The 26,250-nt window shown below is 35.7% G+C and overlaps 2 protein-coding genes across 2 annotated transcripts; one reads left to right on the top strand and one right to left on the bottom strand.

Moving 5' to 3' along the window:
- Positions 1–1,651: 1,651 nt before the first annotated feature.
- On the top strand, positions 1,652–6,048 carry LOC130966726 (glutamate receptor 2.7-like). Its single transcript, XM_057891550.1, has 5 exons — positions 1,652–2,211; positions 2,462–3,762; positions 4,047–4,353; positions 4,462–4,859; positions 4,944–6,048. The coding sequence occupies exons 1-5, from the start codon at positions 1,932–1,934 to the stop codon at positions 5,373–5,375; spliced, it is 2,718 nt and encodes a 905-aa protein (XP_057747533.1). The 5' UTR covers positions 1,652–1,931; the 3' UTR covers positions 5,376–6,048.
- A 5,498-nt stretch (positions 6,049–11,546) lies between these two features.
- Positions 11,547–18,465, bottom strand: LOC130969425 (apoptosis inhibitor 5-like protein API5). Its single transcript, XM_057895135.1, has 17 exons — positions 18,288–18,465; positions 17,998–18,105; positions 17,681–17,842; positions 17,332–17,431; positions 17,177–17,242; positions 16,107–16,204; positions 15,894–15,968; positions 15,635–15,784; positions 15,377–15,442; positions 15,218–15,283; positions 15,029–15,139; positions 14,445–14,534; positions 14,253–14,359; positions 13,347–13,461; positions 13,201–13,266; positions 13,002–13,102; positions 11,547–12,339 (listed from the first exon to the last, which is right to left on the bottom strand). The coding sequence occupies exons 2-17, from the start codon at positions 18,082–18,084 to the stop codon at positions 12,120–12,122; spliced, it is 1,680 nt and encodes a 559-aa protein (XP_057751118.1). The 5' UTR covers positions 18,085–18,105; positions 18,288–18,465; the 3' UTR covers positions 11,547–12,119.
- Between the last annotated feature and the right edge of the window lie 7,785 nt (positions 18,466–26,250).

Raw genomic sequence — 26,250 nt, 5'->3', positions numbered from 1 at the left:
TATTAGAGGAAATTATTGTGAAGCAAACGTAACAATTTCTTATTAAGAAAAAATATCATCAATGGCAAAAAATAAATATCAATAAGTTATTCCATTCAGATCCAACTTGGGAACCAATTATTTATTAGTCAATCAGCCAATTTTTTTAAGTTTTATTTATAACAGTATTTAAAATGAACATCCAAAATTACACACCGGAAGAATATTTGAAGCTTCAATAAAAATATTCGAAAATAAAATAAAATATCCAAAGGTCAATATTATGGTTTTATTGAAAGTCATGAGAGAGATAAGTAAATGTGTTTGAAATTGAAATCAGATTTAGATCTCGATAAATGTAGTTGTAAAGAGAATGAGTAAAAAAAGTCATTAAAAAAAGATTGATTGAAATTGGCTATATAAGAAATTAACTCTCTAGACTTTTTTCTATTAATGAATACAGACAACGATGAAATTCTTACTTATGAAAGAAGATTTCACTATGCTACCACCTATATGTATATTAAAATCAATTACATAATGACTGATTTTATTAGCTAATTTTAGTGTATAACAGCATTTTTGAAGAAAAATATGCCAAATTTCAAAGTTATTAGCATAAATCATAATTTTGTTATGTGAATGAATATTTTCGATTCATGAATTGATATTTTTGGTAAATGATATATCATGAATTTGAGTTAAATTTAAGGTTTTAGAATTGATAAATCATTTATATTTATATATGAAAACCGGCTGTAAAACTGAAACAAACATATACACAAGACAAGACTAGACTTTTCATAATGAAAACAATTGCTTGGCCTTTCAATTTGTGAGGTTTGTGGATGTCTCATAAGTCACGCGTGTTTTTTCTTGGAAAGTGCAGATGTTATGTTAAAGTGCTAAAAAATTCAATCAAGAATTTCCACTCACCTTCCAATTTCTATGTTCTTCAATTCAATTCATATTACGGTAGTTTCTTAATTTGTTCACTTATTATACTATTAGTAACTTAGTTTCAATACATGAATTAGTCTTACATGCAAATCTTGTTTGAGCAACTTACTTGCTAACTCAACGCAAAATAAAAAAAAAAATTTTAAACTCCTTTATTTTATCTTTCCCCTGTATTAAACTATTAATAATGAAAAAGTTTGTTCTTTTTTATTATTTATTTATTTGGATCAATGAAGAAACTCAAGAGTTACTGCAGCAAATATAGCTTGCAAAGTTCCAAAACCAAGAAACTAAATAAACATATAGAGCAGAAAACCAAACTAAGGAAAGTTCAATACTTCTATCTACTCATAAACCAAGTATCAGATTCTATGGCACAGAGATGTCACGTACTAATTTAATATTTGCATGAAAGCATCCCCATAATTTCGTTTATTATACTATAAGAAACATTTTAAGTATGGCAGGGATTAAAGTGTTTTAGTATTTTTTACTATTGATTTTAATTGTAAAATATATATACATAGCTAAAACTTAAAATCAATAGCTAAAAATACTGAAACATATTAGTTCTTAATACCCATCTTATATTATATATAGGAAACAAAACTTTAAGCCCACTTGTTAAATACAGACATATAAAAGTCTGATTTACATATAATAATGTAAATGTATGAAGCATAAATTCTCTATCATTTGGGTTGAACTTCAAGATCCGGTTGATTGAAACTTTCAACACTCTGGAATCCTAAACCGACCTTTTGTGCTTCCTACCTGCAGTTAAGCCCACTTCTCAATTCTCATACCTGTATTTCTTTCTTAAGTCTTGTAACCATTCTTATTCAACACACCATATTTGACCAAGTCCAAAATCTCTCCATGGACCCTTCAGAATCATTGGTATCCAATCGTTTCTTTTTCATTTCCTATCTATCTTTTATATAGCATATGCCGTGTACTTATGCATCATTCACAAGCACTGAAGCACAAGAATGAATTTCCATTCAAATCTTTCTCAAGCACCTGCAAGAAGTTGTTGTCTCTACTTCTATTTATTCATCTCCTTTCTTCTCCAAGTTGAGGCTACTGCTAATGGAGACAACAAAGTCATATCTATAGGCGCAATCATCGATGTTAACTCGCGTATTGGGAAAGAACAGCTAGTAGCCATGGACATTGCAGCTCAAAGTTACAATAACACTTCAAAGACCTACAAACTGGCTCTTCATTTTCAGAACCCCACCATGAATCCCTTAAAAGCCACTTCCATTGGTTAGTACTTAGTAGTACCAAACAGAAAATATCGAAACAGAACAGAACACATTATGCGTTTGTCCCTCGATTTTTAAGTGGATAAAAAATAGAGAAATCTTGATTCAAAGACAGACACATTTTTCTTGTTTCTGTTTCTGTTTCATTACCAAACAGAGCCTAAGAAAAAAGAATAGGTTTGATATTCCTTTTGTTTAGCTAACATAAATATCTTTATTAATGTGCATAACCCTATGTTGATTTCTTGCAGCTGAAGATATGATTAAAAATCAGAACGTGGAAGTGATTGTGGGAATGCAAACATGGACAGAAGCAGCTTTGGTAGCTGAACTAGGAAGCCAGGCTCAAGTTCCTGTCATATCCTTCGCAGCACCTTCTGTTAGCTCACCATTGATGGCAAATCGATGGCCTTTTTTGGTGAGGCTAGATAACAAGGGCACTGCATATTCAAAATGCATAGCAGATATAGTTTATGCTTATGGCTGGCAAAGAGTAGTAGCCATTTATGAAGATGATGGCTACGGTGGAGATAATGGTATGGTAGGTATGCTATCTGAGGCACTCCAAGATGTAGGTTCAATGATTGAGCATCGCTTAGCACTTCCATCGCCTTCTTATCTGCCTGATCCTGCTGAATTTCTTCGCAACGAGCTGCTAAAGCTAATTGAAAATACGCAATCTCGGGTGTTCATTGTTCTTCAATCATCATTAGATATGGTGATTCATTTGTTCAGAGAAGCTTCACAAATGGGTCTTGTGGATAGAGAATCAGTCTGGATAATTCCAGAGAGTATAACTAATCTATTGGATTCTGTCAATAAGTCTGCTATTTCCTATATGGAAGGGGCTATAGGGATCAAGAACTACTACTCTGAAAATAGCACAGAGTATAAAGATTTTGAAGCTCAGTTCCGGAGAACATTTCACTCCAAGTTTACCGAGGAAGATAACCGCAACCCAGGATTCTACGGTCTACAAGCATATGACAGCATTAAAATTGTTGCACAAGCAGTGGACAGAATAGCCAGTCACAATAGTAGTAGCAGCAGTAGTGGGAAGACTTTACTAAGAGGAATATTGTCTAGCAAATTCCTTGGTTTAAGTGGAGAAATTCAATTTCAAGAATTGCAGCTCATGCAGAACCCTACCTTAAGGATTGTTAATATTGGTGGGAGGAGTTATAGGGAACTAGATTTTTGGAGTCTAGAACATGGATTTACCAGTAGATTAGGAGAAGGTGGAAATGATACTTCTAGGAACACAGAGGGTTTAAGTGGAGTGGTAATTTGGCCAGGGAAATTGTCGAGAGTTCCAAAAGGGTGGAATCTGCCTACTAAGGAAAATCCAATGAAAATTGCAGTGCCAGGAAGAACTTCATTTTCCAAGTTTGTCAAGGTCGATTATGGTGAGAATGGAAAGCCAAATATATATAGTGGATTCTGCATTGAAATTTTTGATAAGGTGTTAGAACTATTGGGTTATGATTTGCCATATGAGTACTATCCCATCAATGGAACCTATCCTGACCTGGTCCAACTTGTCTATAACAAGGTAAAAACATATCCATGGTGCTTTTATGTTCGCTTGAATTTGAAGGTGTTCTGCATTTGAAAAAGGTCCACACTAATGTTCATATAATATGTCCATATTTCTTGTGCATTTTCAGAAGTTTTTTTGTATTAAAAGGAACAAAAGCCTAATATTACCAAGTTTTGTTATAATTTGAAAAGACACAAAACCTTGGCTGACTCGATATATGCAGAGTTGAAGTTTAATTTTGATTACTGACATAGATCTTTTCTTTCTGGCTGTGATGTGAATTGAAATCATGGAAGACTTATGAGGCTGTTGTTGGGGACATAACCTTACTAGCAGACAGAATGCCATATGTAGATTTCACTGTGCCATATGCAGAATCAGGATTGTCAATGGTAGTTCCATCAAAGTCAGATGAATCAGCATGGATGTTCATGAAGCCTTTCACCTGGCAAATGTGGGTGGTAACTGCTGCTATCTTGTTCTACACAATGTTGGTAGTGTGGTACCTGGAGCGAGAATCAAATCCCGAGTTTCATGGCAACTGGAAGAGCCAACTTAGCACTGCACTTTGGTTTACCTTCTCCTCCCTATTCTTTGCTCATAGTAAGTATCAATTATTCATTCACATACCTCAATAAAATAACAGAATTGATCAATCATATTTACCCATGCTCATTAGAGTAAACCAATCCTAATTGTAACATGATGCAGAGGAAAACTTGTCTAGCAACTTAAGCCGTGTTGTGATGGTATCTTGGCTCTTTCTAGTTCTGATCCTTAACTCGAGCTACACTGCAAGTCTTTCATCGATGCTCACGGTTCAACAACTGCAACCAAATGTCACAGACATCGAGTGGCTGAAGAAGAACAACATGAAGATTGGTTGTGATGGAGATTCTTTTGTTAGGACATACCTTGAGAGAGTAGAGAGGTTCAAGGTAGAAAACATCATAAATGTTAGCAGTGAATACAGCTATGTTGATGTATTCAAAAACGGCACCATAGCAGCTGCTTTTCTTGAACTCCCTTATGAAAAAGTATACATGAGTAAATACTGCAAGGGCTTCTCTGGCTCCACCCCTGCCATCAGATTTGGAGGACTTGGATTTGTAAGTCACACTACAATTCTCCTCGATGTTCAACTTGTATTTTCCATAACCTATAGAATCAAATTCAAATCTTTTGTGATACAGATGTTCCAGAAAGGCTCCCCGGTGACCAGAGATGTTTCTAAAGCGATATTGCAGCTCTTAGAACAGGGAGAAATAAAGAGCTTAGAAGAGAAATGGCTGAGCCCAATGGGAGAGTGCGCTAGCAATGTCACCACAAACAACACAGAAAGTTTGAAGCTTGGGAGTTTCTGGATTCTGTATGTGATTTCTGGTGCAACTTCCACCATATGTTTCCTACTTTCTACCATGCAATCATCACCTTGGAAACGAGCGGTTACATTAGCTAAGCAGATTTGTAAAAGCAAGAAACAAAGCGAAGAAAATGAGGCACGTGAGGATGTAACTGACACTGACAGTTCTGAGTTACAAGAAATCATAACGGTTTCTTCCTCTCCATCACACACACCAATGACAACTCCCGATCATGGAATCACAAATGCAAGATACAACTAACCCTAATCTTCTCATCTAACCTGATATGTACAATGGTAGATAAATGTAAAAATATATTGGAGTATCTTATGAATGAAGTTAGGCTGACACAATGTGTATCTTCAATGATAGAGGAATTTGAAGAGATGACCTTGAAACATGGTTCAAAGCAGTAGAAAGTAGAAACCCCTTCTTTACCATAATGAACTGAAAAGAGATCCTCCCGTAGGTATCAATTTGTAACTTGTAACTTAGCTGAGAGGGCAAGGGTAATATCTTGATGCCATTTGATTTAAGAGAAAGTAATGGGAGCCGATGGCCTAAGCGTACAATGGAGGTTTAGAAAGTATTAGAAATATGAACATTAGTGTTACATTGTGCTGTCAGGTTATGCTTTTGGGATGAGTGGTTCATGACATGGTATTAGAGTTCTAGATCCGAAAGGTCAAGGTTTTTTTTTTATCCTCGGTGAACTCCAAAATCAACCTAAGTTTTTGGGATGAGTAATTTTATAACATGATGTTTATTATCCCTGGTATCCGGATGGTTATTCTGGATAATATAGGTGATATTCATTTTATTCATGGACAAAGATTTAGCTCATTGTACACATTGTACGTTTAGGCCATTGGCTCCCTAGCACTACCCTTGATTTAATATAAACACTTTAATTTGCGTCATTGATGGGGAGATTCGAATCTACGATGAGTATAAAAAGACTATATCATTTAAAGTTATAAGTTATAATACATTGACAAAAACAGTCTCGTTCTCAAATACTCGTAAATAATGAATATTATATTTCTTGTTAATTAAATAAAATTTAATTTTTTATTTGTTGTATTTTATATTAATTGTTTAAATTTAAAATTTAAAATTTAGAGTATTTTAATTTTATTTTTTTAATAATAAATTAAATTTTAAAAAATGCTGCACTTTTTTTTTCACAAAGCATTAGCATTTGTTATGAAAAGGTTAATTTTTTTTAAAAAAAGAAAACTTTGCTTCATGATAATTCAAACATCTAATTAAACCTCTGAAGTAACAGGCTTTGAGGGTTTTGACTCCTATATTTTGGTGAAATGTATTCGTTTGAGAAAAATGTTAGAGAACCAATAAATTTATTTTTTTTGTTAGTAAATATTAAATATTTAAAAGTATATTATTAAATTATTAAACTAAAATTATTAGTAAAATATAATAAATTATACTAATTCTTTTACTCTTTATTTAATTATGTTAACTTACTTCATATCAATATGTAAGTTGTAATTTGTACTGATAAATGAAATCATGATACATATACACAAAAAATCAGTTATTTAGATACAATTATATAATATTTGATTCAATGGTTAATTTCTATTGTACAAATAGTATTTTTAAAATGAAGATATACATTTCCTTGTAGCGGTATGTGTTATATAGACTTAGGTACAGTTTGAGTAAACACTAAACAGCTTAATTAAGTTACTTTTGAAAAAATAACTTAAATAATAAATAGTTGAGTAAAATATCATTTATGTCCCCAACGTTTGCGGTAAATCTTAAACATGTCTCTAACGTTTTAAACGTCCAATTTATATCCCAAACGTTTCTAAATCGAATCAATGTTGTCCTACCGTCCAAATGACTAATATTTGGTTAACGGCGTTACATACGTGGACATTAAGTGAGTAAGCCCAAATGTTAAGATACACACGTCTGCTTCTTCGCGCCCAATATACCATTCACTATAGCAAATACGAAACGTTGAAGAATAAGAGCACCTCTACCCAACGTTTTGCATTCCAGTTCTCCTTACCACACACGTTTTTTCTCTTCTTCGAGGCTGATCATAGGGAGGGGCTGCAAGGTAGTTGGCGGATTGTTGTTCGGAGTTTTGCATGAAAGCTTACATCTTTGTTCTGATGACAAAGTTTGATCGTTCGATAAGGTATGTACCAGGAAAAAAAATTGTTTTTTGGGATTTTATTGAGTAGTTCCACGAAGAAAAGATGGCCGGCCGTATTGAGATTGCATGCATTTTTAGGATTTAGTTGATTTTTCTTATTCCCAGCAAAATGTTTGTTGCTTATGTTAGTTAGGGCGTGAATTTTCTTTTTTCTGGTGATTGAATGTGTGTCTGCGGTTGATGTTGTTTCGTTATGTTTGCCTGTTGTAACAAGGTCTGTTGTTTAGGATGAGTTATTTTAGTGTCAAACTTTACCGCCAAGGTAGCTTTGGACTTCAAGGAGGGGAGTTGAAGTATTTGGGTGGGAAGACAACTGTCATAGACTACTGCAATGAAGATGAGTGGAGCTTGATTGAGGTTTATGACATAGTGAGTAGACAAGGATATTTGAAGAAAGATATTGCTGCAATATGGTACAAATCACAGGATCAGAATATAGAAGAAGGCTTAAGGATGCTGCGAATTGATAAAGATGCAATGGATATGGCTAACATTGGGGTTAGAGAGGATATGGTGGAGCTATATGTATTTCACAAAACCAGTGATATCCATGAGGCGGTTGAGGATGTACACATGTTAGAGAGTACTGAAACTACCATGCAAGTGAAGGCTGGTGGATCTGATGGGCAGGGCCCAATGGTTACAATTAAGGCCCAAACAGTTGGACAGGTGGAGAAAAATTCTGGCCCAAATGTAGAGGAAGAAATTGTGGGTAAGAAAGATGAATCAGATGAGGAAGAAGAGGGTAGTGATGGCAGTGAGGACGAGGACTATGAACCCAAAGGTGGTGAAGATGGTAGTTGTGATTTATGGAGTTCTGATTCCAGAAATGGTGATGGTTCAGAAGATAGTGCTGCCGAAGTTGTGTTTGGTGACAGTGATGATGAGAAGGAATGGACAGAGGGCTTAGTAGATGTCAACATCAGGGTAGGGGATAGATTCGAGGCTGCATCAACTGAAACCCAAACAGATGCAGCAAAAGATAGTAGGAGTGACAAAGGTAAGGAGAAGGTCGTTGTAGGTTTAGGTGATAAGGAAGAAGGATATGATTCTGAAGATTTTCTGAATATGCCTATTATTGATGATGATGAGGATGATAATAGTGTTTCCAAGAAGTATCCGTTGCACAAGCAGCTAAAGGACATGAGTGAGTACAAGTTGGAGGTTGGAACTCTTTATGTCTCAAGAGAGGAGTTTAAGGATTGTGCCACTGCCTATGCTGTACACACTGGGAGGGGTTTGAGATTTGATAAGGTTGACCTTCGGAGAGTGAAAGTTACTTGCGTGGAGGGTTGCAACTGGTTTGCATACTATGGGAAAATGAAGAATGAGCAAACATGGCAATTAATCAGCTACCATAACAAGCATAGCTGTTCTAGAGAGTTGAAAATTGGGATTATGCATGCAAAATGGTTGAGCAAGGTGTTTCTAAAAAAGATCGCTGAGAATCCAAAGATAAAGCTTTCCACACTAATGAAGAAAGCATACAACAAGTGGAATGTAGAGCTGACTAAGTCTAAAACTGCCCGGGTTAAACAGTTTGCACTTGATGAGTTACAAGGAAAGTACATAGAGCAGTATCGGAGACTCTATGACTATTGTCATGAATTGCTGAGGTCTAACCCGGGTTCTACAGTTATCTCGCAAAGGGCAGAATCAGAAGTGCTCCTATTGTTTTGCTAGAGGCCACAACAAACGGACCTGTCCAAATAAGCGCAAAGTAGCTGCCACTAGTTCGGTAAGTACAATAGTTGTTTTTTTCTGGTTCTGGCTTCATTTTTATTGATTGCATTCAAAAATTATAGTGTCGTATTGTGGCTGTTAACTAGGCTAACAAAGTTGCTGGATCTACAAGAAGAGCTTCAAGAATCATCTCTAGCACTATCTCAAGCACTGTCTCCAGTACTATCTCTAGCCAGGCCTCTAAGCAATCACAAGCTGCAGCAAAGAAGACCACGACATCAAGGCCAAAGAGGAAATCATCTGCCAATGATGTGAGTTCCCAGCAATCTCAAGCTACGTCAAAGAAGGCTAAGCTCACCCCGTCGAACAATAATTCTGGAAATCAACTCAAGGATGCTGCCAAGCACAACAATCTCAGGGTGCTGCCAAGCCCATCCAAGCACGTCAGCATATCCCAACTCAAGTTCATGGCTAGGACACCTCCCAAAGCATGAAAAAAGATGTGATGATTATAATGTGTGCAGTTTTATGTTTTCTGGAAACTTAGTTTTGAGTAAAAGACTTCTCTTTAGTATCATTATAATGTGTCAAAACTAGTTTAAAGACTGCAGTTTGTTATTGTGGAGCAAAATGTGTAATTCTTGTTTTGTTATTTTGCTATGAATCTATTGTGGTTGTAGCCAATGACAATCTTTATGGTTGGTGATTAAGTAATATGTTAGAGTTCATATTGTTGTAATGCTCATGACTTGTTTAGTCTAAACAGAATGCAAAATTTAGCATTTTATTTCAGCTGCAAAATACAACATTGCAAAATATAACATTGCAGAATATAACACTTTAAACAGATTGCAAAATATAACATTGCAGCTGCATAATATATCATTGCATTTAATTACACATGCACAATATAGACTTGAATCAAACTTAAATCAACAAAACATCATTTCATTCCAATTTCATTAAGTTCAACAAAACACCAACCATTTCAACATCAGTGCTATTTCTAAGCCAAAATACAGAGCACAGGTTAGGGATCTAATGATTTTCTCCTAAACCTCATCATCTCCACCAACATCATTGTAGTAAAAGTCTCCCAAATTTGGTGCTGGTTATTTTCTCACAAACCAATATTAGGGCAACTGTCCATCCAACTAAAGCAACTCTCACTGCAACCATGAACCTGAACTCAACCTTATCCAATTTGCTCTTCAAATTTCTGACCTTCATTCTTAACCTTGAAACTTGTGGGGGCTCTTCCTCTAGTTATGCCCATACAAAATAGCCACATTCTTCTCCAATCTAGACCAAATATGAGACAACTGAGTCACACCCACAGATTCTCAAAACATATAACTCAACAACAAAAATACACATGGCTAAACCTCACCCCAAAGTTAACACAACCCCAGAACCTCCGCCCGGAATTTTCTACCGTCGATGAGGTGGCGAGCACAGACTGTTCCCCACAGTAGCAAGTTGTCCTCTTTCGACGTGCCTGGTTTCTATTTCGTGTCGCCTGCTTGCTGCTGTGTGTCGCTTCAGATTGGCATGCATCATATTCCATCCTTTTTCAAGCAAAGGAAGTCGAGCTTCAGAGAAGGTGCAGCATCAAAGAGGAGATAAGATTTTGCAATTAGGGTTTGGAAGAGGACCATTCTTTGTTGTTTATCTGTTTATTTTTTCTTTTATTTTTAATTCAATAACGGTCACATAAAAACGCCTGCCACCGTGTACAGTAACGTCCACGTATGCAACGCCGTTAACCAAATGTTAGTCATTTGGACGGTAGGACAACATTGATTCGATTTAGAAACGTTTGGCATATAAATAGGATGTTTAAAACGTTAAGGACAAGTTTGAGACTTACCCTAAACGTTGGGGACATAAATGATACTTTACTCTAAATAGTTATATTAAAAGTAGCTTATAAATAAATTATTTTATATTTGAATTTTTAATTTTAAAAGTGCTTATTTTATAAAAATGTGATAAAAAAATATTAGTATTATAAAAGAAGTCATTTTTTTAAATTTATCTATAAGCTCCTAAATAACTTCTTAAAAAACTACAATTTAATTTTAAAAATTGTATCAGTTATTAATACTATTACTTTTCATAAATCAAAACTCAAAAACTTGATGCTTTACAACTTACAAGCCCTTTTAGTCCATCTAAAATATAGAATCTGTCAATAAGTAAACACGCAATATTTCTCATTTTGGCGTCAATTCCCCAACAGGACTTTGATTATTATTCTGTGTTGAGTGTTAGATCTTATAACAGCCCTTCAGTCTGAAAGGAAAAACAATATTCATTTTTATACATTAAAATTTAATCCAAATATTCTTTTAACATGTTATCCGATTAAGACTAACATCAAGTATACTAATAAGCCTCTATTTCACATATGGACTAAAATAAATTTAAGTACAAAGCCAACATAAAACATCTTATGAAAACATCCAGGTTAAAAGATATCTATGTTTGAGTCTAAAATCTCGTATTTGACTCGTCTCCTCTTACTATCTATGCTAAATAAAAGACAACGAAAATGTTTAAATGATTGATCCATCTTGCTTCATTAAAAAATAAGCCACAGTAAGATATATAAGGAAAAATTTCTCACCACTGAAAGCACGACATCCGCACATTTAATTGAGAAAAATATTACAAATATCTAAGGAACATTAACTAAATTTTATCCTACCTAAAAAATTAGGTCAAGGGTATGAACTTGGAAATTGCTTATAATCGGTAGGAGAGAATGCATTCCGGCCATTGTGCTAAAGAACCTTACCAATTATAATTTGACATAGATTGAAACTGATTCTACTAGACAGACGTGGTCTTGAAATAAATTGTCATTAAATTACATGCAATACATACCAAGGGGCATAAGAAGTTTCTTCAAGTGGTTCTCACCTGCTGCTTGCATCAAATGGATTTGGAAAAATGATCAACAAGTCGGCACGTTACATAAACAAGCTTCCGACAAAGTACAACTAATGTAAACTCTGATCCTCCACTATAATCAAAACTTCCTCTGACAAAGAATTTTAGTACATTTAACAGGCCCTATTCGTAGTCACCTGAAATCCAATGTGATCTATGTCACCACAAGAAAGTTACCGATACCCTCCTCTTCCTCCTCCTCTTCCTCTTCCTCTTCCTCTTTCTCGACCACCCCAGCCCCTGCCTCTGCCCCTTGGACCACCCCTTCCACCACCAGATAATCCTTCCAGCGCTCTATTGACAAGCTGATTTGGCAAACCGCCACCACCTCCTCGACCCTTCTTTGATGGAATATTGTTGGATCCATTAGTAGAACCAGAAGATCGTTTGGATCTGAAGTAAAATAAATAAATAAATAAGTTAATCAATTTCAAATATTTATATTGCACAAAGGCCAAAGCCATGAGATCGTTGATATTCCAAGCTAGGGGGTGAACATGGCCTGGGTCAGGCTGGGTTTTAGTTAGACCCGGAGCCGATTGTAATATGTTTCCGGTTCTATTTTAAAGACCAACAACCACCCTAAATTAACCCGAAACAATATGGTTAAACCGGGCCAACTCAATAAATTATATAATATTTTAAACCCTAAAAACCTTATCTGTAAAGATTAAATTTAATAAATATTATATAATATTTGTACGAAAATAAATTATTTTAAAGCAAGAATAACACAATATAAAAAGATATTAATTGAAATATAAAAACATAACATTTCATTACTAATTCCACTTGAAAGTATATATTTTATTTATAAAACATGGGCTCAGGCCAAGGCCGAGTCCAAGTCTAACCAATGCATGACCCGAACCCAGCACAAAAAGGACATCGGGTAAAGATAACAAAACCAAACCCGGCAAAATATGCTTGGGGTCCAGGTCAAGCTGGGCTTTGAACACCCCCATGCTCTGTAGAGCAAAGGATTGTGATGAAAGAGCTACTGTCACTAGGGAAAAAGAGTAAAATGATATTTAAAAGAAGAGAAGGAACTATACCCAGCGGCTGGTGTGGTAGATGACGCAGGTTTTGTTGCCTCCTTCCAAGAAAGGTTGACTCGCTTATCTCCAATGAAAGTCGGCACTTTAGCATGCAATGGCTGATCATATAAATCAAATTAGTAAATATATATAAGAAAATAGAATAACGTATGTGACAGCACATCTGCAAAAGAAGCTGGCACTGCAGCCCTCTTACCTTTGTCATGGTCAAAATGTTGTTGCAGGTCCGCAACCCAGTTGTAGCATTCTGTTTCTTAGTTTTCTGCAACATCGTGTAAAAATGTTAGCACACAACATAATCAGAGAAAGGCAATACATTACTTCAAAACCACAAAAACTCACAATTTTTTCCTTTTCTTCATCAGTTTTAGCATCAGCCATAGATTTGCTGTTTTCAGCCATTCCTTGTGTTAATTTCTTAATCGTGGCCCGGGTGAACTCCTCAACGTTATTCAACCTGGGTGAGAAAATAACAAAAAAAAAAGGTGATCAGAAAACAAAAATCATCAAATTTTGTACAAAACGGGTCAAAAATGGTAAAACAATGGGAAAAAGTTACTAGTAGACCACTCTCAAGAACAGGACTGAACAGTCACTGAGAACTCACAAATAACAAAGTTTACTTCCTATTGAACTCTGAAAAAGCCTATTAATATTAAAATGTTAATAACCCACCCCTGCTAAGTGCAGGCTTCATACACTGATCAGGTTATAATATCCATTTCATAAAAGGGTATTATGTATTAACTTTGGGCTGAATTGACACCCAACTAATAACAATAGGTTCAATGGCACAATAATCCCCATAATAGATAGTAAAGATGAGAGGTACAATCTATAAGGAAAAGGAGAATTTAAAAACAGTTGGGCACCAAAATCCAGATGATGGGAGAGTTGGTAAACAAGGACAGCACTAACACGATGCCAATTGAGATAAGTAGAAATCATGAATTTTCACAAAGATGTTCCAGGCAGGGAAGCCTTTTAAGGTTATGAAAAAGTTAAAATGTCTTAAAATTTGAAAGAATAGAAACAGGATATGGTGACATAAGAGTCAAGAATGAATTCTTGAAAGAGATTGAGGCAATGTATAGATTGAATATGTATGGCCTTGGTTCTACTGAAGATCACATAACAAGAAAAATCTACTAACAAATATGAGGATATGTTAAATGATCTTAAGAAAATGAAACAAAAAATCTGGTGAACTCTGTTTTATTTTTATTAAAAGATGGATAATCATAATACCTCTCGGTAAAATCATTGTATTGCTCTGAAAAGTCCTCTCCGAGCCTATCAGATGGCTGACCAGTAACAATCTTATAACCGCATAAACTGTTTGTAGCATTGGGAACCTACAGAATAATCAAATTCAGCCATGCCTTGCATATAGGGTGCCAACACAACATTATGATATTTTCTTAAAGATAGAGGTAATACCTTGTTAGCGAGGTGATGAAACGTGTACAACAAGCACTCAACATATGTAAAGTTCATCTCCTCCCCAGACTTCTTCCAAGTCATATATTTCTGTTAAGAGCAAGCCAGCTTAATGAAACATAAAAAGAGAGAAGAAATTACACCCATATAGAGCAAATTGATATATTGTCCGTAGTCCTGAGATTTTTTTGTATTAATTGAGTCTGTGAATGATTATGCACAATAATTAATCACATCATTAATAAATTTGACTCAAAATGAATATAGTCTTCAAAAAGTGACCTTACTTTTGTCTTTGTCAGGACTCATGAATAAATATAGGATATTAAAGTGATCAACGATGAAATAAACTTTGAAGGAATAAACTGATATAATCCAATCTTTTAGTAATCAAACATTAATTCTTTCATAAAAATAACGAAGTAGAAAATTTGAAGGAACAGAGATTTGACCTTTCATATAACAGAATAAACTAGACTTAGTAGACAAAAAACGTTAAAAGTTTTCATAGCAGGAAGCAGTGCCCTATCCAAGAATTAACGCATTGAAATATGTCAAACATGCCATTTTTAAATAATATATACCTTCAGCAACTGAACAATAGAAGGAAGCATTTGGCGTGAATCTTGCGGTGTTGTGTAAGGTGAAAATTCTGCAAGACTTCTGAGCAAATCTACTTTCCGTTCCCCAGGAAGCTGAGAGGGATAGAATCATTTTAAGAATAAATTGATTGACATGACTATTCTTCCCAACTTAATTATCTAAAGTATTACCTGGTCAAAAACAGGTATTATGTACTTGTTTATATAGTTGAGAAATTTGTTGCTAGATGCACCCCTCTGCAAGGAAAATATCAAATAAATAAATAAATAAGAAAAAAGACTAAACGAAAAACAGTATGAAAACAATAAAGGGGTGTAAACACTCCTTACCACAACAAATGGAAGTGCCATATGAAGGCATGATATCAACCTGTCAATATGATCTGCATCGGAAACCTACAAATTGCCAGTTTAAGAAACCACAGCATGAGACTAACAAATAACAATATTAAACATGCAACTAATATTACGCCTAAAATCATACAATCTTATATAAATATAAAACAGACTCTTTTGATACCCAAAATGACCAAGTTTGTGTGTCTAACTGAGAGAGAGAGAGAGAGAGAGAGAGAGAGAGAGAGAGACATTGAACTGTGCATCTAGATCAGCTTGCCCTTCAATGATTCCAATCAGCTCTTTCATCCTCTCAGGCGGAGCCTTCTCTCCAAATAGGTTCAAGCTCTTGAGGAAATCTATAAACATTCTAAATTCTATACCAGTTACATCTTCTACACTCTGCGATGAAATGAAACCAAAAAATTCATCAACATCCAAAGACACAACAACAATAGCAGAGAACTAAACTCAATTGATAAAAGTAACAAGATAGGCTGATTAGGAATACCTTTTTTATGAGATCAGTTATGTGTCTTTCCATTTCTTCTTGGGGCTTCAACAGTTCAGCTTTAATAGGGAAAACCTAAACAAAGATATCTGAAACTCAGCATATGCTTATATTTTAATGATGCAATAATAATAATAATAATAATAATAATAATAATAATAATAATAATAATAATAATAATATGGACATTATAGTCAAACTTTCTCTACTCACCTTATCTCGAACAAAGTTGATAACCTTTTCACGAATAACTTCATCTGTACTTGGCTCTTCAACACTCCCAATGTGCTTAAACAAAGCCGTCAAAGAAGCTGCATTGACAATCATGCTATAAGAGACAACCAAAATGCACCACTAATTATAATGTTTGGAATCTATAAATAATATTGTATGATTATTTCAATATTATTAATTAAGCATTCAAATATGCATTATATAACAATACGGGTTTTCTCTTTAACTGTAGCTTTCAACGAAAAAATCGTAAGTCCACCAACACTATTCCCTGCAGCTTTATTTACAAAATTATTGAACAGGCAATTAATCCCATCCTTGCTATCTGAGTAAATGTTTCAAGTTTTATCTCTTCATCAATCCATACTATAACATGATACAGGTGATCTTAATTGGGTGCAGGGAAGAAAAACTAGGGGGGATTTTCTAAATAGGACTCACTATTCATCCCACTATTGTGACGACTCCAGCCAATTGACAAACCAATACTTTCAGAGTAACATATTTCCCAAAAGCACATACCATGTCCATCAGTTAGGTGTTAGACAAGAGTATTGTTAGATTGCCATTTTCTTTTTTCCATTATACATAGATGACAAGGCTTGACACGGATCATGCCTGATGGCTCCGTTGTTTATAGATAAGATTGGCTAGTTTTACTACCCGTGAAAGGAAAAAGTTGCACAGAGTAAATCAAATGTAAGATCAGCTTGAGAATTAGTTTACATGATAATGAAGATTAATATATCAGAAGAAGTTCTTGAATTCAAGTTTAAGCACTTTACTACCAGCTACCAACTATAGGGCTTTGGATTGGCATTTTGCTATATTTCTATTCCCGTGTCACGTTAGTGTACATGCAACTCAGCAATCATCACACTATGCAACACCTAGAATTAGAAGCAAGTTATTTTTGCTTTAGAGTAATGTGGACACACTGTTTTAATCTAAGATTAACTGAAGGTGCTTAATAAAATTTAAATCATTCAACTACCATAATCTGCTCTGTCAGAGAGACTTTTTCCTAGCATAAGGGCAAATCAGAATACCTTTCACATCCTGTCGCAGCAGAGACATAAGAGCCTTATGTACAGCATCACGCTCCACGAATTCCTCTAAAAGCAACAAGGGGGTAAAAATCAGAATCTCAATTGAGACCAACGTCTTAAGAATGCAAAATCTTCAAACAAAGACTGCAACATACCAGACCCAAGAATTTGCACTAGAATATCAACCATCTTCCCAATGTTTTCAGGCGTATCCTTGCAGAAAAGAGGCAGTCCTCTAATTGCTTGCACCCGTACCTGTACAGCAGGATCATAAGTTCATAACACAAAAGAGGGAAAACAAACCTCAGGAAAGAATAATAACACTGCATTCCTTCACTGGAAAAAGAATAATAAATGAACACAACAAGAACAACAAAGCCTTGTCCTACTAGTTAGGATCCACAACATAGATCAAATGACTAACATTGCTCCCTGTCATGTAAAGACGAATAAAATAAAAAGAAACAATAGATATGCAGAATTAAAAGCAGTATAGCTACTGACCCCAAGTTCTTCAGCCTCAACCAGATCAAGATGGGCGTCAAGGGCGGGACCAGAGAGGTCAGGGAAGAACTTGTAGAACCTAGGAATAAGCTGCGCGGCGAGCTGCTTCGCCTTTACGCTCGTCTTCGCCGCATCTATGATTCCCTGGTAATCATTCACATGCTGCCAATCCAAACAAACAAATAAACACGATTCAAGACACAACCATTACACAATCGAAAACCCTAGTACTCCAAACTGAAAAGGAAAAAGTAAACACACATAAAGAACTTCAATAATATATTTTTCGTTAGTAGTAGCTGAAAGAGAGAGGTGACCTGAGACTTATCGGTGGCAGCGTTGAGCTTCTCGCCATACTCGTAGAGCTTCTCGATGTAAGCAGCCTCTTCGGAAGGGTCAGTCATTGGGATTGGAAGGTTCTGCCACTGAAATTGGAATTGAAATCGAAGGGATAAATTAGCTTGCGACGAAGAAGAACCAAAAGGGGATGGGTTTTAGGTTTATGTTTGATTTGAGTGTGGTAATCTGAGTTGTTCTCACTCTACGTTGAGGAAGAAAGAAAGTGTAAATGGTAACTGACTAACTGTAGCAGTAAACTAGTCCTGACCTGAAGAAACAGCTCAGCTCTGGTCTCACGCGCGCCCGAGGGTTGAGTTGGGAATTGGGATTCAGTGATGGAGGGTCGACCTCGTCTTTCGATGGGGGCGAGTTCAGTTTCCTTCAGGTAAACGCTAAACCAATACTGCACCGTTTCGTCTTTTATCTTCTTCGCTAACGAAAACCAACTATCTATCCCCTTGAATGTAAACGACAGGTCGTTCTTATTAATTATTATGTGTGTTTTTTTTGTGACAATTATTATGTGTGTTTAAATTACAGTTTATAAATAAAAATTTATATAAAATTAATTTTATAAATTTAATTGTGATAAAAAGTAAGTTTTTGTTAAAGTGATTTATATTTGATAATTTTTATATTAAAATAAATTATAATAAAATAAATGTTATTTAGATTATACTATTCAAAATCACTTTTAGATAAAAAATTATTAAAATAGACATCAATTTGAGTAATTTTTATGTATTACTCTATCATTTTAATTTAGATATTTGAATAAATTTTATTAATTAATTATATGATAAAATTAATATTTATTTATTAAAATAAAAATAACATATCAAAATTAGTAAAATATATTTTTAATTAAAATTAAAAAATATAAATCTTAGATATATATATATTATATTTTTTTAAAATTTTAAGTATTAACATCATAATATTAATTTAGTATTTTTTTACATGGTACTCTTATTCTAGTACTCCAATAATTTTATTATTAATATTATTTTAAAATCTAACGTTTATGATTTTAATTATTTTATTATTATTTATGATTAATTTTTTATTTGATTTGTCATATAAAAAAGTTACACTAAAACATAATATACGAAAATTACAATTATAAAAGAGAATACTAAAAATAATAAAATTAAATATTTATCTTGATAATAACGAAAATAAATTTAAAAATTTTTATGATGTTTTTATATAGATATTTTTAGTACTTTTAGTATTTTTTTAATATGCTATAATTTTACTATTATTATTTCATAAAAAAATAGCAGGTAAAAAATTTATATAAACAAAAAATAATAAAAATTTTATAAAGAATAATAATATCTGTAGAAAAAAAAAATTATAAAAAAATAACAAAATTAATTATATAAATAATGGAGGACAAAATTAATAGATAGAAAAAAAATTTTAATCTAGCATATTTTAGCTTTGGTTAAATTTGGACTGGAGAGGAAAATCACGTTTACCAGAAAAAAATTATCAAACTAAAAAATAAAGCTTTTAAAAAAATTAAATATATGTTTGATGTTTCAAAGGTAAAGCTAAACACATTCTACTACTATGCCATAAAGGCATAAACAGCAACACAACCCTAATTAAATTTACATGGAATTTACGGATTATATCTATGGAAGTACTTACTTTAAATGATACCTTTGTCAATAATTGTCTCGTTGGTATATTTTAAAGAATTTCTCTTATTTATAATATTTTCTCTTATTTATAATATTAAAGTAATATTTTTTTTTTCTATTTTGCTGTTAATAAGAATGTAACTTTATAGAATAAGTGTAGTATTATTGTGTTAGTTAATGTTTATTTTCATGAGATAAGTTCTGTTTTTTTATATAATTTTTTATTATTATTAAAATATTTTTTCTCAAAATACGTGTTGTGTATTTTGCATAAAGTATCGTAAAAGTAAGATGTCACGGTAAATTTTTAGAATGTTAGATTTAACAGTGTTTGTATAGTTTTTTGGAGTATTTGAGAATACTCTAGATGGTTCCGGAACATTCTAAAATGTTTTAGAAGGTCCCGGAATACCCTAGAAGGTTCTAGAAGACTTTAGAAGATCATAGAATATTCTAGAAGAGTGTGGATTGATATAAAAGTATGAAGAGTTGTATGGAACAATCTAGAAGTATTTAGAAAGTAGTGGTAGGATAGATATTTATAAAGAAGGTTCTAGATGATTAATCTAGATCATTGCTTAGATTTAATCCTAACCATCCATTGAGGAGGTGGATGGCTATAAATAGGAGGTAAGAGTTAGTGTGGGTGTGTGAATCATTTGTAACCAACACTTGAGTAATAAAGTGTTCTTTCCACCAAAGCTTCCTTTCTCTTGTGTTCTCTTGTGTTCTTAGCTTTCTTGCTAAGTATTGAGGGTTAGGCTGACTTGGTCTTAGCTCAAGAGGTTGAGTAAGTCCGAGTGCCGGCACGGTAGCGTTGGAGTGTGTCCAAGGCCGTGACAATTTGGTATCCGAGCAAGGTTCGAGAGGGAGCACAAGTGGTTTGTGGGTATGGCTTCAAATATCACCATGGAGCATGTTGAGTCACAAAGGGGAAGGGATACTATTCCTTCTCAATGGGGAGGCAAGAAGGTACGTTCTTCAAGTGAGCCTAGAGGTAAGGACTCTAACTTCTTAGAAGAAAGAGTTTCTATGTTGGAAAATGTTCTATTCTCTATGGATGAGCGGTTCCAAAGGATAGAACATGACAAGGAGACCCTAGAGGCTCACGTATTAGGAGAACTAGATGCTTTCAAAGAAAGCATGCTCCAAATCGAAGAGAAGCTTGAGAATTCCTTGAAGCTATTTGAGGAAGTTCGAGTTTGGTTCGAGGAGGCAAAATCTCGACCAACCATTATAAGGGAGACGACAAAGATTGATATCCCCAAGCCAAAGGAATTCAAGGGCGTAAGGGACGCTCGCGAGGTGGAGAACTTCCTATGGCAAATGGAGAGGTACTTCGAAGGCCAAGGGGTGGTCGAAGAAGCAATAAAAGTACGCACTGCAGCTCTCTACCTTTCTGATAATGCTACTTTGTGGTGGAGGAGAAAGTACGTAGATATGGAGAAGGGTACTTGCAACATAACCACATGGGAAGATTTCAAAAGGGAGTTGAAAAGACAATTCTTCCCTGAAAATGTGGTTTATGAAGCAAGGAAGAAGTTGAGGGAGTTGAAGCACAAGAGTACAATTAGTGACTACGTAAAGGAGTTCACTACTCTCACGCTTCAAATCCCCAACTTAGCATCAGAGGATGCATTGTTCTTCTTCATTGATGGACTCCAACCTTGGGCAAAGCAACAACTACAAAGAAGGAATGTTAAGGATGTCGATGAGGCCATCGTGGTGGCCGAATCACTCACTGAGTATCATAGGGGAAACTCTAAACCCAAGTCTTCTTCCAAGCCTAGTTCTACTAAAAGTGGGGGAGACAAGGGGAAGAGTTTCTCAACTAAGAAGGAAGGAAAATACTCTTCAAAGAAAGAGTACGAGGAAAAGAAGAAGGCTTTCGTACCTAAAGGATGATGCTTCGTGTGCAAGGGACCACACCAAATGAAGGACTGTCCCAAGTTAGGGACTCTGGCATCTATCGCCAAGGAACGAGAGGCCCAAACTCAAGTAACTGAGTGTGTTGGATCCATCCAACACATAAATGCTGTGAAGGGCAAAGAGGCAAGCACTGCAGAAAAGAAAGGCTTGATGTATGTCAAGCCTTTATCAATGAAAAACCTGTCATGGCTATGATCGACACTGGTGCTACACACAACTTCATCACACCTGATGAAGCAAAGAGGCTTGGGTTGAAGATCACCGAAAAGAATGGTTGGTTCAAACCCGTGAACACCAAGGGTGAACCCCTTAAGGGAGTAGCAAAAGGGGTTGAGATGACTCTTGGTTCTTGGAAGGGCCTTGTAGATTTCTCAGTAGCACCCATGGATGATTTTAAAATAGTCATCGGGCTCGATTTGCAAAGGAAGGCAAATATAATACCTATGCCATACTACGACGTAGTATGCATCATGGAGAAAGGGTCTCCATGCATGGTCCCTACAGTCTCTAAAGTTGGAGGACCACCGATCTCCGCTATGCAACTCAAGAAAGGGTTCAAGAAGGGAGAGATTACATATTTGACTCTACTACAAGAGGAGTTAACACTTGAAAGAGAAGACGTTCCTCTCGAAATCAAGGAAGTCCTTGAAGAAAATAAGGATGTGATGCCTTCCGAGTTGCCAAAACAACTACCACCTAGGAGAAAGGTGGACCACAAGATTGAATTGGAGTTAGGAGCAAAGTCGCCCGCCTCAACACCGTATAGAATGGCACCGCCAGAACTCGAGGAGTTGAAGAAGCAACTCAAGGATTTGCTAGATGCTGGGTTCATTCGTCCATCGAAGGCACCTTATGGCGCACCAGTCTTATTCCAAAAGAAGCATGATGGTTCATTGAGGCTATGCATCGACTATCGAGCACTTAAAAGGTAACCATCAAGAACAAATACCCCATTCCTTTGATAGCCAATTTGTTTGATCAACTTGGTAGAGCCAAGTGGTTCTCAAAGCTAGATTTGAGGTCAGGATATCACCAAGTGAGAATTGCCGATGGTGATGAGCCTAAGACCACGTGTGTCACGAGGTATGGATCGTATGAGTGGTTGGTGATGCCTTTTGGCTTGACCAACGCTCCTGCGACCTTCTGTACCTTGATGAATGAGATCTTTCGACCTTACCTTGATCGGTTTGTAGTGGTCTACTTGGATGACATTGTTGTTTATAGCAATACTTTGGAGGAACATGTAGAATACTTACGAACCGTGTTCAAGATCTTGTGAGAGAATAACCTATATGTGAAGAAGGAAAAGTGTTCCTTTGCAAGGGACGAAGTCCACTTCTTGGGACACATCATTAAAGGTGGAACTCTCTGCATGGATCAAGGAAAGGTGAAGGCTATCAAAGAGTGGGAGCCGCCAAACAAGGTATCTGAATTGAGGTCATTCCTTGGGTTGGCTAATTACTATCGGAGGTTTATCAAGGGATACTCCGCTAAGGCTGCACCATTAACTGATCTTCTCAAGAAGAATCACTCTTGGGAATGGTCAAAGGAGTGTTAAAAGGCCTTTAATGAGTTGAAGGCTGCTATCACAGAAGGACCAGTACTAGCACTACCCAACTACTCAAAGGTATTTGAAGTCCACACTGATGCTTCTGACTACGCTATTGGAGGAGTTCTGATGCAAGAAGGACATCCTATTGCCTTTGAGAGTCGCAAGTTGAATGATACAGAGAGGCGATACACTGTCCAAGAGAAGGAGATGACCGCAGTGGTGCATTGTCTGAGAACTTGGCGTCACTACTTGCTTGGTTCACACTTCATCGTCAAGACAGACAATGTGGCTACAAGCTACTTCCAAACTCAAAAGAAGTTAAGCCCCAAACAAGCTACGTGGCAAGACTTCTTGGCTGAGTTTGATTTTGAATTTGAATACAAGTCAGGCAAGACTAATGTGGTAGCTGATGCGCTGAGTCACAAGGCTGAGTTGGCGGCCATTTCTATGGCTGAAGGAGATATTGTGCATACCATCAAGGAAGGGTTGCATCACGATCCACTAGCCAAGAAGTTGGTGGAGTTGGCTAGAGAAGGTAAGACCAAAAGATTTTGGTTAGAAAATGACCTTCTCTACACAAAAGGGAGAAGATTATACGTTCCTAAGTGGGAAAATCTGAGAAGGAAGTTGGTAAGAGATGCCACGACACCAAGTGGGCTGGTCACCAAGGTCAGCGAAGGACCTTGGCACTCATTGAATCTTCTTATTATTGGCCTCAAATGAGAGATGAAGTAGAGAGCTATGTGAAGACTGTCTTGTTTGCCAACAAGATAAGATTGAAAACAAGACACCAAGCGGGTTGTTGGAACCTTTGCCTCCATCAGAGCGACCGTGGGAAAGTGTCTCTCTAGATTTCATCTCTGCCTTACCGAAGTCTGAGGGGTTTGGATCTATTCTCGTGGTAGTGGATCGTTTTCGAAGTATGCTACCTTTATACCCCCCCCTACTGACTGCACTGCAGAGGAGGCAGCACGACTATTCTTCAAGAATGTGAAATATTGGGGATTGCCTAAGAGCATCATTAGTGATCGAGATCCACGCTTCACAGGACGACTATGGACAGAGCTGTTCAAACTCCTTGGTCGGAGCTTCATTTCTCAACAAGCTTCCATCCTCAACCGATGGGCAGACTGAGAGAGTGAATGCCTTACTCGAGTGTTACTTGAGGCATTTTGTAAGCGCTAATCAGAAGGACTAGACAAAACTCCTCGACATTGCTCAGTTCTCATACAATTTGCAAAGGAGCGAGTCCACAGGGAAGAGCCCGTTCGAGATTGTGACTGGACAACAGCCGCTTACACCTCACTCTCTTTCTTCTTCCTACTCAGGGAAGAGCCCTGGAGCTTATCATATGATTAGTCTTGGGAAGAACAAGCAGATGTCACTTCTTACCTTGACAAGCTGCAAAGAGGATGAAGAAATGGGCTGATAAGAAGAGGAGGCATGCAAGCTATCAAGTGGGAGACAAGGTAATGATTAAACTTCTTCCACAACAATTCAAAGCCTTTCGCAAGGTTCATAAGGGCTTAATTCGCAAATACGAAGGGCCATTTGAGATCATTGGACGTTTGGGGTTGCTTACAAAGTACAACTCCCTCCCTCTATGAAGATCCACCCGTCTTCCATGTGAGTATGCTTAAACCATATCATGAAGATCAGATGAACCGAGTAGAGGTGACTCGAGTCGTGCTCCGCCTGTGGTGATTAGATCCTTCGATAAAGAAATCGAAGAGATCTTAGCTAATCGTGTTGTGAGACGAAAGGGTACCACCCAAGTATTCAATATTTGATCAAGTGGAAAGGGCTCCCGATAACTGAAGCTAGTTGGGAAGCTCGTGAAGATTTGTGGCAATTCCAAGAACACCTAGAGCGCTATCATGAACAGAACGCGACGAGGACGTCTGCGCATTAGGTGGGGGAGAATGTCACGGTAAATTTTTAGAAGGTTAGATTTAACAGTGTTTGTATAGTTTTCTGGAGTATTTGAGAATACTCTAGATGGTTCTGGAACATTCTAGAATGTTCTAGAAGGTCCCGGAATACCCTAGAAGGTTCTAGAAGACTTTAGAAGATCATAGAATATTCTAGAAGAGTGTGGATTGATATAAAAGTATGAAGAGTTGTATGGAACAATCTAGAAGTATTTAGAAAGTAGTGGTAGGATAGATATTTATAAAGAAGGTTCTAGATGATTAATCTAGACCATTGCTTAGATTTAATCCTAACCATCCATTGAAGAGGTGGATGGCTATAAATAGGAGGTAAGAGTTAGTGTGGGTGTGTGTGAATCATTTGTAACCAACACTTGAGTAATAAGTGTTCTTTCCACCAAAGCTTCCTTTCTCTTGTGTTCTCTTGTGTTCTTAGCTTTCTTGCTAAGTATTGAGGGTTAGGCTGACTTGGTCTTAACTCAAGAGGTTGAGTAAGTCCGAGTGCCGGCACGGTAGCGTTGGAGTGTGTCCAAGGCCGTGACAAAGAGCTGTAAATTTTTGCATATGTAGCCATTTTTTTATATTTTAATAAAATAATATTTTCGTGTTCTTTTTTATTCATGGTGGTGATGGAGGGTCGACCTCGCCTTTTGATGGGAGCGAGTTTAGTTTTCCTCAGGTAAATGCTAAACTAATATTGTGTCGTTTTGTTTTTTATCTTTTTCATCAGCGAAAACCAACTATCTATCCACTTGGATGTAAACGACAGGTCGTTTTTTGGATTACAGTTTGTAAACTAAAATTTGTATAAAATTAATTTTATAAACTTGATTTTCATGAAAAGTAAATTTGTGTTAAAGTGATTTATGTTTGACAATTTTTATATCAAAATAAATTATAATAAAATAAATGTTGTTTGAATTACACTATTCAAAATTACTCTTAAATACAAAATTTATTAAAATAGATATCAATTTAAATAATTTTTTATATTATTCTATTATTTTAATTTAGATATTTGAATAGATTTTATTAATTAATTATACAATAGAATTAATATTTATTTACTAAAATAAAAATAACATATTAAAATTAGTAAAATATATTTTTAATTAAAATTAAAAAATATATATTTTAGATATATATATATATATTATATTTTTCTTA

This window comes from Arachis stenosperma, chromosome 3 (assembly GCF_014773155.1).
Source record: "Arachis stenosperma cultivar V10309 chromosome 3, arast.V10309.gnm1.PFL2, whole genome shotgun sequence".
NCBI classification, from domain to species: domain Eukaryota; kingdom Viridiplantae; phylum Streptophyta; class Magnoliopsida; order Fabales; family Fabaceae; genus Arachis; species Arachis stenosperma.
This window is presented reverse-complemented; position numbering and strand designations above follow the sequence as displayed.

What these genes read in the sequence shown, in the direction of transcription:
- LOC130966726 (XM_057891550.1), top strand. Translation starts at nt 1,932, where the DNA reads ATGAATTTCCATTCAAATCTTTCTCAAGCACCTGCAAGAAGTTGTTGT. An exon ending in CTTAAAAGCCACTTCCATTG is followed by an intron (nt 2,212 to 2,461) that starts GTTAGTACTTAG and finishes GATTTCTTGCAG; the next exon opens with CTGAAGATATGATTAAAAAT. An exon ending in GATTTGGAGGACTTGGATTT is followed by an intron (nt 4,860 to 4,943) that starts GTAAGTCACACT and finishes TTTGTGATACAG; the next exon opens with ATGTTCCAGAAAGGCTCCCC.
- LOC130969425 (XM_057895135.1), bottom strand. Translation starts at nt 18,084, where the DNA reads ATGACTGACCCTTCCGAAGAGGCTGCTTACATCGAGAAGCTCTACGAG. An exon ending in TCAACTTTGTTCGAGATAAG is followed by an intron (nt 15,969 to 16,106) that starts GTGAGTAGAGAA and finishes ATCTTTGTTTAG; the next exon opens with GTTTTCCCTATTAAAGCTGA. An exon ending in ATCTAGATGCACAGTTCAAT is followed by an intron (nt 15,443 to 15,634) that starts GTCTCTCTCTCT and finishes GGCAATTTGTAG; the next exon opens with GTTTCCGATGCAGATCATAT.